Source organism: Pangasianodon hypophthalmus, chromosome 16 (assembly GCF_027358585.1).
Source record: "Pangasianodon hypophthalmus isolate fPanHyp1 chromosome 16, fPanHyp1.pri, whole genome shotgun sequence".
NCBI lineage: Eukaryota > Metazoa > Chordata > Actinopteri > Siluriformes > Pangasiidae > Pangasianodon > Pangasianodon hypophthalmus.
The window spans coordinates 17,721,512-17,734,819 of NC_069725.1; the positions used below are offsets into that span (position 1 = coordinate 17,721,512).

General features: G+C 40.1%; 1 protein-coding gene across 1 annotated transcript in view; it reads left to right on the top strand.

The window, feature by feature from the left end:
• Nucleotides 1-13,308, top strand: part of plxna2 (plexin A2) — a 203,044-nt gene that overhangs the window by 159,863 nt on the left and 29,873 nt on the right. Inside the window, exons 17-22 of the mRNA XM_026920718.3 lie at nucleotides 621-714; nucleotides 6,666-6,905; nucleotides 7,158-7,301; nucleotides 9,492-9,726; nucleotides 11,099-11,241; nucleotides 12,707-12,975. Coding sequence (XP_026776519.1) covers nucleotides 621-714; nucleotides 6,666-6,905; nucleotides 7,158-7,301; nucleotides 9,492-9,726; nucleotides 11,099-11,241; nucleotides 12,707-12,975 — 1,125 coding nt within the window. The remainder of the gene's footprint in view (nucleotides 1-620; nucleotides 715-6,665; nucleotides 6,906-7,157; nucleotides 7,302-9,491; nucleotides 9,727-11,098; nucleotides 11,242-12,706; nucleotides 12,976-13,308) is intronic.

Here is a 13,308-nt window from a genome sequence, read left to right on the forward strand (position 1 = left end):
AGATAAAAGATGCTCCCTACAGAGTAATCAGTAGCCTATAACGATAGAAAAAACACTTTCAGTAGTGGTCAGGAAGTGCCGTGGATCCTCCCTGTGTGCAGGCAGAATGGTCCAGACCAGGCCAAAGAGCAGCTATAGCATTTACACTGTGCTAATATCATCAGAGCATCGCTAAAACCAAAAGCCATATGGTTCACTACTACGAGCTGAGCATGGCTAATATAGTGGCTCTGGAACTTGCGACATTTTGCAAAGAAACTTGCGACATTTTGCAAAGAACAACCAGCAGCTTCCTCTCTCCAGCCCATGTTTCTACGCTTGTTTTTGTCACATAAAGCCCTGGACAACACCGGAATGTTAACTAGGATCATTGTGGTTCCTGCTCCTTTGGTGTTTCCAAAGTCACATCTGTTGTGTTTGATTACATCTACTGAAGCCGGTTAAAAGCATCTTTAATCATTACCTTCACTCAAGCTTATTATCTTCACAGCACCATTTGACAAAGGAGCAAGTTTTAATGGCGGGTCTGTGCGTTAAATTGTGGAAGTAGAGAACATACTGCAAGTTAATGTTCTTTTCGAGGTGTGAAGCTGACCATGTTTTTTTTTTTTTTTTTCTAGTGGACACACTCCCCTTGTAGTGACCGGAACCAACTTGGATGTGGTCCAGGAACCCAGAATACGGGTCAAGTATGGCGGACATGAATCAGTAAACGTATGTAGCAATAAAATAATTTTTTTTTTCCTTTCTTGCTTTTTTTAATCCTTTGTCCTGTCTTTTCACCATGACCTCAGTTACCTCTGTGCTAAGCTTTTAGTAGAATGACTTTCTTGTGTATGGTTATATATTGGAAGAGAATGGCTAATGAAACCGAAATTGCATCAGTTCAACCTCAGGGATTCACAACCTTGAGCATCAACATGCATTGTCTGTTGGCTGGACTTAATTATTGGTGAATTATTGAGGGAAAGTGTGACAGAGCACAATTTACACTGCAGTTGTCCTTTTTTTGTTACACACAGGCCAGACCAGCCCTGAATTTGGAGCTATGCATCTCTGCAAATGACATAACTGCTCCTCTGAATAATTTAGTACCCACAATGAGGCTTGCAAGAAATGCTTAATTGGATCGTTTTGACCACCACAATTTGCAGAGAAGGACTGCTTTGGCCATTTGCTTTTATTTTGAGTAAACCATTCTGCGTGAAATGCATCATCTTCCTCAGTGGGTGTTTTATGGCATACTAAGTGCGTTAGGGAGAAGAGTGAGGTTGGAAAGTGGGAAGATGTTCTTCCTTTCTCACTGGAAAATTAACTATATTTACTAGCCTTCATCAGTCTAACAAGGGCTCCAGTAATCAAAGTAAGGCCAGAATCATTATAAATCACATTTGTTTCTTTAGTCCTGGAAATGCGCATTTAATTAAGGGAATGCGATTTTTCTGGAAAGAGTGGTTGTGAGAGTGGATAGTGGGTGAACTCGGAAAGTGGAGGAGAGATACAAAACCATGCATTAATCCTGAAAACGTACACTGTTGCACAGTGTGATGACAGCGTGCCTACACAGCCATGCCATAAGTACGAAATAAAACATGACAGAACATGCTGTTTTAGGAAAATAATCAGTGACAGGGTGGTGTGATGCGACATGAAGTGATGAGTTGTTGCAAGCGTGAAGCTGATTATTTTCCAATAAAAGGACATTTTATTAAATCAAACTTTTTTTTATTAATTAAAGAATGAGAAATCAGAGTTTTTAATCTGGTTATTGTTGTATTTATTGTTGGCACGTGTTACAGGAACAAGTTGGTTCCTGTTATCACTTACATTTTTACAGCTAAAAATAGTTGTTCCCTCACCAGCCTCTGTTTCTCACTGTTGAAGTTATAAAGACAAAAAAAAATGCTTGTGATGTTACTGAAAAACCTTAAAGCTTTCCATCCTGGAAACTTCTTTTATTGGAAAAACTTAAAGGAGCAGCCTTGCCTCTGACTGTTACAAAGCGCTGACACTGGAGACTCCTTCCAAAAATGCTAAATAGATGTCTCCTCACAGAAAACAGCTTTCAACAATTATATGTTTTTCTTGCTTGCACATGTGGAGCATCCACCATACAACTACAGAAACAATAACATATCTATCTATCTATCTATCTATCTATCTATCTATCTATCTATCTATGTACAGTCTTGATTTTGAAAATCGTGTTCATTAATTTGAATTAATCATGAAAATCACCTAGCACTAACTGCAGCATGCTTGACAGAGCTGTGAGTTTTTTGAGCACTGCTGAAATATGGCTGTTGGGTGGGCACTGCCTGATTTGTCAGTTTTTTTTTTCCTCCCTCACTCTCTTACTCTCATTCTTTTTCTTGGTGTATATCTTTCTTTATGGCTGCTTGAAGAAGAGAGAGGAAAAAAAAGAAACTCAATCTATCCCACCTCCCCAACCTGTCTGATCATTCACTATTGAACAGTCTCGGCTTTGATTCGTGGCCTGAAAGGGTGAATTTTTATTAACTGCTGAGGTTACAATTATAGAGCTCTTCATCCCTCCCTCTTGCCTTTGTCGCTGAGGAAAGGCAAACAGTGGAACATCCTGGCAATCAGAGCAGAGAGCCTGTCAATGCAGCCTTCAAATTGTCACCTGCCTCCTGCCCAAATTGCTTCTCCTCTCCTCCCATCGTCCCCCCTTGCCTTACCTGGCAGAATTCTCAAAAGCTACTGCAAAATTGGAGACAATTGCCTTTGTGCATGTAACCGTACCTGTCACCTGCCTACAATGGAGACATTAATCATTGTCCTGATTATGGCGCAAAGATTTCCCCCCTCCCCCCGCTCCATTTTCATTCTGAGCAGAGAAGTGAAAAGAGGCACCAGGCACATGGAATGGCAGGAAGAGACAATAATGATGGGAGAAGATGGATTCCTAAAGTGTTATCAGTCGCTATCTTGGCTGATCAGAACAGCACTTCTGCACAGCTCTGAAGGGAAGCACTTCAGGAACACATGCAATCAGACGATGTTCCCAGCAATCAGTGTCAGAGACCTCCTCAGACACCACTCTTAAAAGAACACCAACTCAAACAGATGATAAAAGACTGATGGCTTATGCACTCCTTCACCAGTTCAACAGAAAACGGTGTGCATATGGACCGCTGAATTATTCAGGATTCTCTTCAGTCAGTTAGTTTAAGCTATTCAGTTCACCTGGTCATGCATGTACGGATGGACAGGCAACAAAGGGCTTTATTCAGAATCTGCCTCAAGTGCTTCCTCTGATTCTGATCCTACAGCATGGAACATATTATCCCCTTTTATTTTTACCCATGTTTCAGTTTCTATATGGGAAAGAGCTGCCAGGATGAGTTCCAGGGTGCATCCGAGATGCTAAAAACCGTGTAAAGGGTGAAGTTGAGAGCTTTTTAAATTAAGGCCAGTGGGGCCATGGTTTCGACTGATTTCTCTGATTTCTGACTTACAGCACTAGCAAAAAATTATTCTGTATGTTTCTTTTCTAGCTTTGGTAATATATTGAGATGTAAATAGTGATGCTGAAGCCTAAGTGTGTTTTTTTTTTGCTATTATTTAAAACAAAGGAAAAGCAGCCAATGAGTATTTGAAGAGAAAGCACCACAGGTGGCTTCCCATGAAGCTGACTGAGACAATGCCAAGATTATACAAAGTCGTCTATAAGATTGTTTTGAATTGTTTAATTATTTTGGGTGGTGAATAATTCTATAAGAGATATTATTAATGTTTTGATGTCTTTAACTGTTATTTGCTATCCACTCTTTCTCACAATAAAATGGGAAAACATTTTTAAAAAAAGAAAACGTATTATGAGCAGGTCTGAACTTACATCACTGGTATTGTACATGTTGTTTGCTGGAGGTTTCTATCTGTATGAACTTATTCCATTTTACTGTCTTCGATACAATACTGATATCGTAGCTCTGAGTATCGGCCGATACCAAATACTGATGTGATGCTGATATTCTCTGTGCAAGCAAGTTGTAGAAAGCCTTACAGGAATGTTCGTGGAATGCTTCTAGACAATTTATGTCCTGTGTGCAGCGTCAAGTAAGTGTCAAATCCGATCGCATATCAGTCCACTGTTTCAGGCTACTATTAGCCCTGACTTCGATATTCAGTATAAGTGCATTCCTTCCTACTTGCCTTCACACGCGTGTACCTGGATTGACCAGAAGCACATATGACAGCAGCACACATGATTGTATAGTGTACAGAATAGAATGGGAAAACCTGCTTATTTCTACACATTAGAGTAATACCAAAATTGCTAGCATTTTCCTCAGCATATAATTTATCTCCTTTCATCCTAAATCTACAATTCACAGCTGCTTGTTACGAGGCCAGAGTCATTCATTTTGGACGTTTGTATTTTCTGGGACTGAAAGAATGTGTGGAAAGGAGGGTATTTGTAGCCTGCCGAGAGAAAAATGCCTGAAGTGAGCAGAAATGTGGCAAAACCAAGCAGCTTCCAGACAGTTTGGAGCAGATGGTATTGTAAGCCAGAGCTAAAATGCTAATGCAAGTTTGGTTTCAGGCAGCATGAAGCGTGTTGCTGTGGTAGCATCTGTCCCTGCTCCCTGTCACATGACACTTCCACTGAGGGAAAAAGAACAACATCCAACACTGCAAAAAATAATGTCATCTTAGCAACTGAAAATATCTTGAATATAGTCAAATTTATCTAGTATTTCTTATTATAGGATTACAATAAACCAAATATAAGATCATTAAACCTATTTCTGGATATTATTACTCATTTCAAGCTTGTAATTTTCTTATACTATTGGCTGATAATTATATAGAAATAAATGCTTATAATGAGCATAATTATCTGCCAATAGAACAAGACAATTTCCAGCTTGCAATGAGTATAAATGGCTTGAAATAGGTTTCATAATCATATATTTGGTTTATTGTAATCTTATAAAAGGAAGTACTAGATAAATATGATTATATTCAAGATATTTCCACTTGATAAGATGTCATTTTTTTGCAGTGAAGGAACTAGATTCAAATTGTATAGCAGAACCCTGGTAGCAGATGACTATTAGAGTTCATTGTGTGAAATTAACAAATAAGAATTTATTTGTTAAATCATTGTTTTTTGTATATGTTCATTTGCCTGTATGCCACATTGGTTATGTAAGGGTCTTTTTTATACTATATCTACACACACCCTGCTATAATCATGTAGTCAGGCAACATTTTAGCTGTTTTGTCTCCTTCCCAGTCTGACCTCTGATTGACAGGAGACGAGAGCCTTGGAAGTAGCATGATATCATGGTGCGGTTCATTTTTAAACATGCTTACACCCTGTCTGTCATCATGGAGGTACAGTGATTGTAACAGTTTTAGCATAATGTAAAATGTTTCTATTCAGCAGTCAATGTTTGGTACAAGGCGATACCGCGGCCCTGTATCAGTCCACCCACACAGCTGTAATGCTCGATCTGTGTTTCTGTCAACATGCATTCTGGATGAAGCTCACTCTTTTCTGAAACCAGAGAATGCAAAACAGGCTGTTCTGTGGATAAGGCCAAGACAGCACAGCACCCAGAAAAGCAAAACCTGCCATCTCCTTTTCAAAAACTATATTTATCCCAGTATTTTTGACTGTCCCATAGCAGATATCTGAGGTCTATGTCATTATTATTTGAATGTTGTCTAAGCCTTATTTTAGCTTTTGATATCTTGTGCTTTTTATTAGTTAGCAGAACACTGAGCAAGTGAGTCATGGTAAAATTGCTTAAGGACAAACTCTATCCTGGGAAACAATGAAGAGGATTGTCCTGTGTGCATCCTCCTAAAGGAAAGAATGCAGGAACAAAGGGCAAAAGTATTGAAATGAGATTCATCCAGACGCTCTCTGACTCCAGAAGGCCATATTTCCCATCTACAAAAATCAAGTTTGTGTGGCCAAAAGGAGTTTGTATCGATCACCCTCGTCACCATGCAGGCCAGATGTACAGGTATGGGGCGTGGTGTTTGCTGTGCTTTGAAGATATTTAGTTCTAATTAAGTTTCTCCCTGGAGAGTGGGAGAGGAGAGAGAGATGAGATGAAACCCTCCCGGCACAGTCAGGGATTTACGGCAATCAATTTTGTTGTTCGAGGTTTAGTCAGGCTCTCTGGAGCGTGGAAGAGAAGAACAGCACCTGCGTATCAATGTGAGTGTGGGTTTGTGTGCAGTTGTGTCTCTGTGCATGGCTGTGTTTTTAAAGGGAAAAAAACAAGATCATTTACTACTTCATGATAAAGGTAGGGCAGGTTAAAAAAAATAACACTAAAATGTTCACTTTAGTCAGTAGATGGTTTTTCCATGGTAAAAGCATGGTAAGTACATTAGGAGATCCCTGCACCTTTCATTTTGGCACTTGTAGAGCTGAAAGGTCATTTGGGATAAGGACAAGCTTTTGTAAGATTGTACCATGTCGCTATTGGAGCACTGGAAAGCAAAGAGCAATTTCATGTCTCTCTGTAGTTTTGTACAGCCAAGAATGTCACATTTTTGTGTTGTCTCAGATAGAAACAGGACCACAAGAGATGCTTTGTTTGTCATTGCTCCTACATATTTGATACTAGTGTCATTTCATACAGTACCCCTCTTTTTCTGTGCCCTCTCTCTGTCAGGTGTGTAAGGTCCAGAATAGCACCACTATGAGCTGTTTTGCACCGTCTCTGGCGGCGGAGTACACGCCTGGGCTGGACTCAGTAAAGCATGCAGACGAGTTTGGCTTCATCTTCAATAACGTGCAGGCCCTTCTGGTTTACAACAACACTAACTTCCTGTACTATCCGAACCCTTACTTCGAACCTCTCAGTACCAATGGAGTCCTGGAGCAGAAACCAGGCTCTCCTATTATTCTGAAGGTATCACCATTATTCATACATGACGTAAACCATGCAGTCAGAACTCACATGTTCACAAAAAAGCTATGCAGTACAGCCTACAGTATTAAGCCATGATAAACGCAGAAGCAGAACATTAAAAAATAAACATTTACTGACTAATATATAATGAAAACTGAGGTTTAGATTTAGGTGTAGGAATCAGCTGCATTAATAATATCATTCACAAGGATAGTATGATGAACATGTGTGTATGTGTGTGTCTATTCTCAGGGGAAGAACTTGGTTCCTCCAGGCACAGGGGGAGTGAAGCTGAACTACACTGTGCTCCTGGGAGAGACGCCCTGCTCAGTCACGGTGTCTGACACTCAGCTGTTGTGTGAACCGCCCAACCTCACTGGCCAGTACAAAGTCATGGTAATATACAGTGTGTCTGTGAGTGAGAGACAACTAGCATTTATGTGGCGGTTTAGGAAAACCTGTTGGATGTTGTTGTGGCTAAATTCTGGCAAACAGCCAAAAAAAAAAATCTGTGATAATGTGGAAATGTTTTATTTAATCTTGTCTAGGCTGTCTTCCTGGCTAACAAGCTAGTTTAACAAACACGCTGGTAAAAAATAGTCAATCTGTCTAAAGATGTCTAAAATCTGGGGTTCACTGTTTGATCAAATTGTTGTATAGCTATATACTGTATGTGCCATAGCAAAACAGACCTGAGTCAATTCAGTTTTTAATCAGATGCAAAGTGTAAAGTGGAATCTTTAAATCCACTGCTCCCCCTTTTCACTTTTGAAGGCATCCAGATTTTAAAATGCTATAACTTTACACATCGGAGTAAATGTCAAAATTTCGCCATGTGAAAGCTTTTTGCAGGTCACGACGCTTATAGGATCCCAGTGTTCTTTACTTATTAGTTCAATTCTCATGATTTGTATAAAAGTCATCTTAAATACTGCTGCTGTTTCTCTGCAAAGATGTAAAGGTCGTGGGTTGCGTGGCAGAGAGTGTAAAAGCATTTCTTACCCCAGCCAGACCTTTCTGTCAGCCTCAGTGCTTCAGTCGCTTAAAGCTTCTTTAAGAATAGATGAGTTATTAATTATAAGCTTAGCTCCAAAGTCACTGAATCATATGTGTTTGTGTGGGCACTCCTGATATATTTTATGGGTTATTTTTTATCTGCTTTTGAAATGGTTTTAATTTTTTTTTGGATTGCTTTATGAATGCAAGGATTGCTTTATGAATCCACCAAAAAAGGACCAAGTACACTACAATGTAGCTACACTCTAGGTGAATTTGTACATATACATTTACTGACTGTAGCCCGTCTGTTGCTGTCCACCAATTAAAAGACCCCAACTGCCCAGATATTTTTTTAGAAGAACAAGAAGAAAGTGCTTTATTACCAAGTGTGCTCACACACCCAAGGAATTTAACTTAAGTAAGTAAGTTATGCTTCCATACACAGCAAGACACATAATAATAAGAATTAAGAATAATAAATTAAAAAAATGTATAGAAGACACAATAAAGCTTAAGACAGAATAGACATGGTTCAGATGCTATGTACAGCCATGCAAGGGGTAATGCAATGTGTAAAGTTGAGGTATATACAGGTATTAGAATAAATAGGAGTGAATTTACAATTGCACATAAGATTATATCCACACTGAATAAAATTGCACTAAGAGGGTCCTTGGAGGCAGTTCATAAGGGAGATGGCCTGTGGGAATAAAACTGCTCTTGTTTCTGGATGTTCTGGTGCTCAGTGATCTGTAACACCAGCCAGAGAGCAGCAGTTCAGAGAGGTTGTGGCCAGGGTGAGTTTGGTCTGAAATGATTTTTCCTGCCTGTTTCGTCATTCAGGAAGAGCACAGTTCCAGAAGGGAGGGCAGAGGAGCACCAGTAATCCTCTCTGCACTCCAGACTGTCCATTGTAGTCTTCCTATGTCTGATTTGGTAGCTGAACCAAACCAGACAGTTATTGAAGTGCACAGGGAGCTCCATACTGAGGCAGCCATCCGTGGCGCCATCTTGGAGATGTCATTCGGGTGATGACTATTCTCAGCACTGATACTGACCTGATAGCAGCATCTTAGTGTCTGTGGTGCTGTTACGTATGAATCAGGTTCAGCATTGCTGGCATTCAGTGTCACTGCTGCGTTTAGAGCAGTCCACCAACTAAAAGTTTCCAAATAACATCAATTCAGTGGTCAGAAAGTGATCATGATGAGGGACTGGAGTGGGATTAACACCAATTGTGCATTGAAAAATAAGCTGTAGTCTCTAACTGTATATCAATGTTTGTGGTCTAATAAAGTGGTAAGTGAACACTGTAAGTGAATACAGCGTTTAAAGGTCAGAGCAATACAGCTGCATATGATGTGCAGTGTCACTGCTATGCCGAGAATTATCTACTAACCAGTTGTTATGGTGTAATGATGTAATATTGGTAATAGGTGGTTATGTGGTCATCTCTGGTATGTGCATCCAATGGGCTGGCAACTGTGTATATAACTTTACAAAGTTGAGTCATCAAACAAAATACCTGGACAGAAATGCTTGACAGTATGAATTTGTGTGTGTGTGGGTGTGTGTTTTCTTGCTCAGGTGCAGGTAGGCGGTCTTCATGTCTCTCCTGGATCTGTGAACATCCTATCAGACAGTCTCCTGACTCTACCCGCCATCGTAAGTATAGCAGCCGGCGGAGGCCTTCTACTGATCATCGTCATCCTCGTCCTCATTGCCTACAAGCGCAAGTCACGGGAAAACGACCTCACGCTCAAGCGGCTGCAGATGCAGATGGACAACCTGGAATCCAGGGTGGCGCTTGAATGCAAAGAGGGTGAGGACACTGACACACAATTCCAGCAATACAATATGACAACGAACTGGCATGAAAATCTTCATTCCGCTCAAGACACAAGCTCAATCAGCTTCCTGTTCTCTGGTGCCCTCTCTTTCGAGCACTCACCCATGATGTTCTCCTGAATCACACTCATTTCAGTCCTATTTTCAGATGCTCGATTTCACCTCAATTACTATAGTCTTCTGTGGCTAATGATGTAGCTAAATGACACACACCAAGCCTTCAGCCATGGTGTAATGATGTAATACTCAGGCAAGCCACTCAGTTCTTTTGCTTGTATTAAAGTGGACTTTTCATGAGGTGAATGCAGTATACACACACACACACACACACACACACACACACACACGCTTTCAGGCTGATAATAGGTACTGTGCTGGTGAGCTATGGGCATGGACCATGGGGGTATTCCTGAATCCATGTTGGATAGAGTTTCAGAGTGTGTGTATGTGGGTGAAAGATTTTGTTTGTGTGTCATGAAAAGACAGAGAAAAGGAGAGTAAAAGTGAGAGAGGGAATGAGTTATAGGAGACAGGAGAGAGACTCCCTGAGGGTAGAGTGCTGCTCAGTCAGAATGGACCCAATTAAAGCAGCCTCACCTCCGCTCTCCAGCAGCAGGGGACACATACTTGAGCAGACAGTCAATTCATTATCTGCACATCTGTGCGTGTGCGTATATGTGTGTGCGCATGCATGAATACACGCGTGTATGGATAAAAATAAAAAATGAGCAATATTAAAACTGATTATGTGAATGTTAAATAATGTGACAGCTCCTGAGTAGTGAAATAAGCATTTGATTCCCACTGATGCTACATCCATCTGTGCTTGGGAGTCAGAGCGAGCAAGCTTAACCGTCTGTCTCAAAGGCACCACTTACACTGGGGAAAAATTAACAAAAGACTGTGCTCTTATACATATTTTAGTTATAAGAATATTAAAAAAAAAAAAAAAACAGATTCTTGCTGCAAAGATGTATTCAAGAACTTTGCAGCACCATAATGGCGACTTGTATCTTGATGGAAAATATAGTTTATTTGCAAGGAGAGTTTGCTGACAGAACACATCAAGCCAATCGTTGTCAATTTCTCAAATGGCACAAGTCTTTATCCAGTACTGATTAATGGCACTGACGTCTAAAATAGACAGGCTAGCTGATCAATACTGTTAAGTGCTCTTCCATCATATGGATAAATTCTTTAAAAGAAATCATCAAATGCAGAATTTGCCAAGTGGATAGTCAAGATCTTGGCTGTCAAACATCCCGAATAATGCCTGAGGCTAACATTATTTGTCAAGCCTTTAATTAGAAATGTATTAAATTCATCCTTTCTCTTTCCTTCACCAGCTTTTGCAGAGTTGCAAACAGACATTAACGAGTTGACCAGCGATCTCGACAGAGCTGGAATCCCTCACCTGGACTACCGCACATATGCTATGAGAGTGCTGTTCCCTGGCATCGAAGACCACCCAGTTCTCCGAGAGCTCGAGGTGTGTAATAAACGAAATGCTCATTCATGAAAGAGCTTTGTTTGAGAAAGTGGAATGAATATCTTCTGTACTTTGCGGTTGAGCAAAGACACAGACATTGTGGAGATCGTGACAGGAAGCAGAAAGAAGTACAAGAAAGGACAAAGTGACGTCACAAGGACAATCGCTGCACACACACACACACACACACACACACATACACGCATACGTATATATATACACACACTTGCATTATGCCTACCTTATGCAGCTCAATGTCTTTTGTCAGACAGGGCCCAGCATAGCATTTGCCCCACACACACACACACACACACACACACACACACACACACACAGAGCCTTGCACACATACTGAGCACTGCAGAATTTCACCCACCAGCAGTCATCTTATCAGGAGTAATGGAGTAGCAAATGCTCAGTTGCTCAGAAGCCTGTAGATAGAAAATGGTTTCCCAGTGTCTCTATCCAGCTATTCTCCTCCACTTCCTCATGGAGAACAGGAGTTCTCCTCCAGCAATCATTCATTCTTTGTAGTCATTGAATGTGTGATTCACAATATCTGTAGAGTGAAACAGAATCAACATCATTTTAAATGTAAAGAGTTTAACATATGTCAATAAGTCAAACGTTAATGGAATCTTTGGATGTTTTGTAACCTAATCTCTATATACTGCATCTGTAGGAATCACCACACAATAATTTACACACGTTTACCTGCATTGAGAAAAGAATGCAAAACCTGATTACTCCAAACTCACTTATCATCAGAGTTTAAAAGCAGTTGCTCAAGCAGTGTAAATGGTTACGCAAAACGCCATATTTACACAGAATGCTTTCATTAAAGCTTCAAACAATGGTATTTATAAATTGTGTATGTCAGATCACACACAGATACTGCAACACGTAATCGGTATAGCTTTTTATTGTATTGCAGTGTTGGATAAAAATACATGAGATCAGCTTTGGTAAGACTTTTTTTTTTTTTTTGTAATGCTGATACTGAATGTCCTGTCGACACACTAGTACTGTTCGCCTTTACTCTTCTACAATTATGTACTATAATGATTTCAAATCCCAGAAGAGCATGGATTTCCTTTTGAGTCTGATTCCTCTCAAGGTTTGTTCCTCATTTCGTCTCAGGAAGTTTTTCGTTGACACTGTTGCCTCTGGCTTGCTCATTAGGGATCTAAATCTATATCGTTTATGATTTTTGGAAAGCTGCTTTATAACGTGATTGTATTTGTATGATATATTTTTAAGCATTTTATTGACAGAATTCATTACCCGCCATTAGATTTTTTAAAAATTGTTTTCTCAGTACTGGGAAACGTGTTGAAATCACTTTCTGTGGTAATCGCACATATGCTGCAGATACAGTATAGATATTAAGTTGAAAGATCAATGAAGTACTCCTTTAACAAACCACTAAAAGATCATTCTGTATTGCCTGTGTGTGTCCCTGCAGGTCTCAGGTAATGGACAGCAGACTGTGGAAAAGGCTCTGAAGCTGTTTGCACAGCTGATCAACAACAAAGTGTTTCTGTTGACGTTTATTCGTACGCTTGAGCTGCAGCGCTCTTTCTCAATGCGAGACCGCGGCAATGTGGCTTCGCTCATCATGACGGCGCTACAGGGAAGACTGGAGTACGCAACAGATGTTCTCAAGCACCTTCTCTCTGACCTCATCGACAAGAACCTGGAGAGTAAGAACCACCCCAAGCTGCTGCTGCGCAGGTAAGATCCTACACGTGTGCATGCACTCAAATGTGCACTCTCCTCTAGAAACTGTCAAAAACTGTCAAAGTTTACTGTTAAAGTTGCTGTGCAGAGGCTTGCTATCAGTAACACACTGCACAGGAATTGACTGGTGGAGAGAAGCGGCAGGGCTAGACTCTCACACACAATGCCTCACACACACACACACACACTATATATATATATATATATATATATATATATATATATATATATATATATATATATATATATATATATATATATATATATATACATATATAGGGAGAGAGAGGAGAGAGAGATACTAAAAATGGAACAAATTGGCCAAAG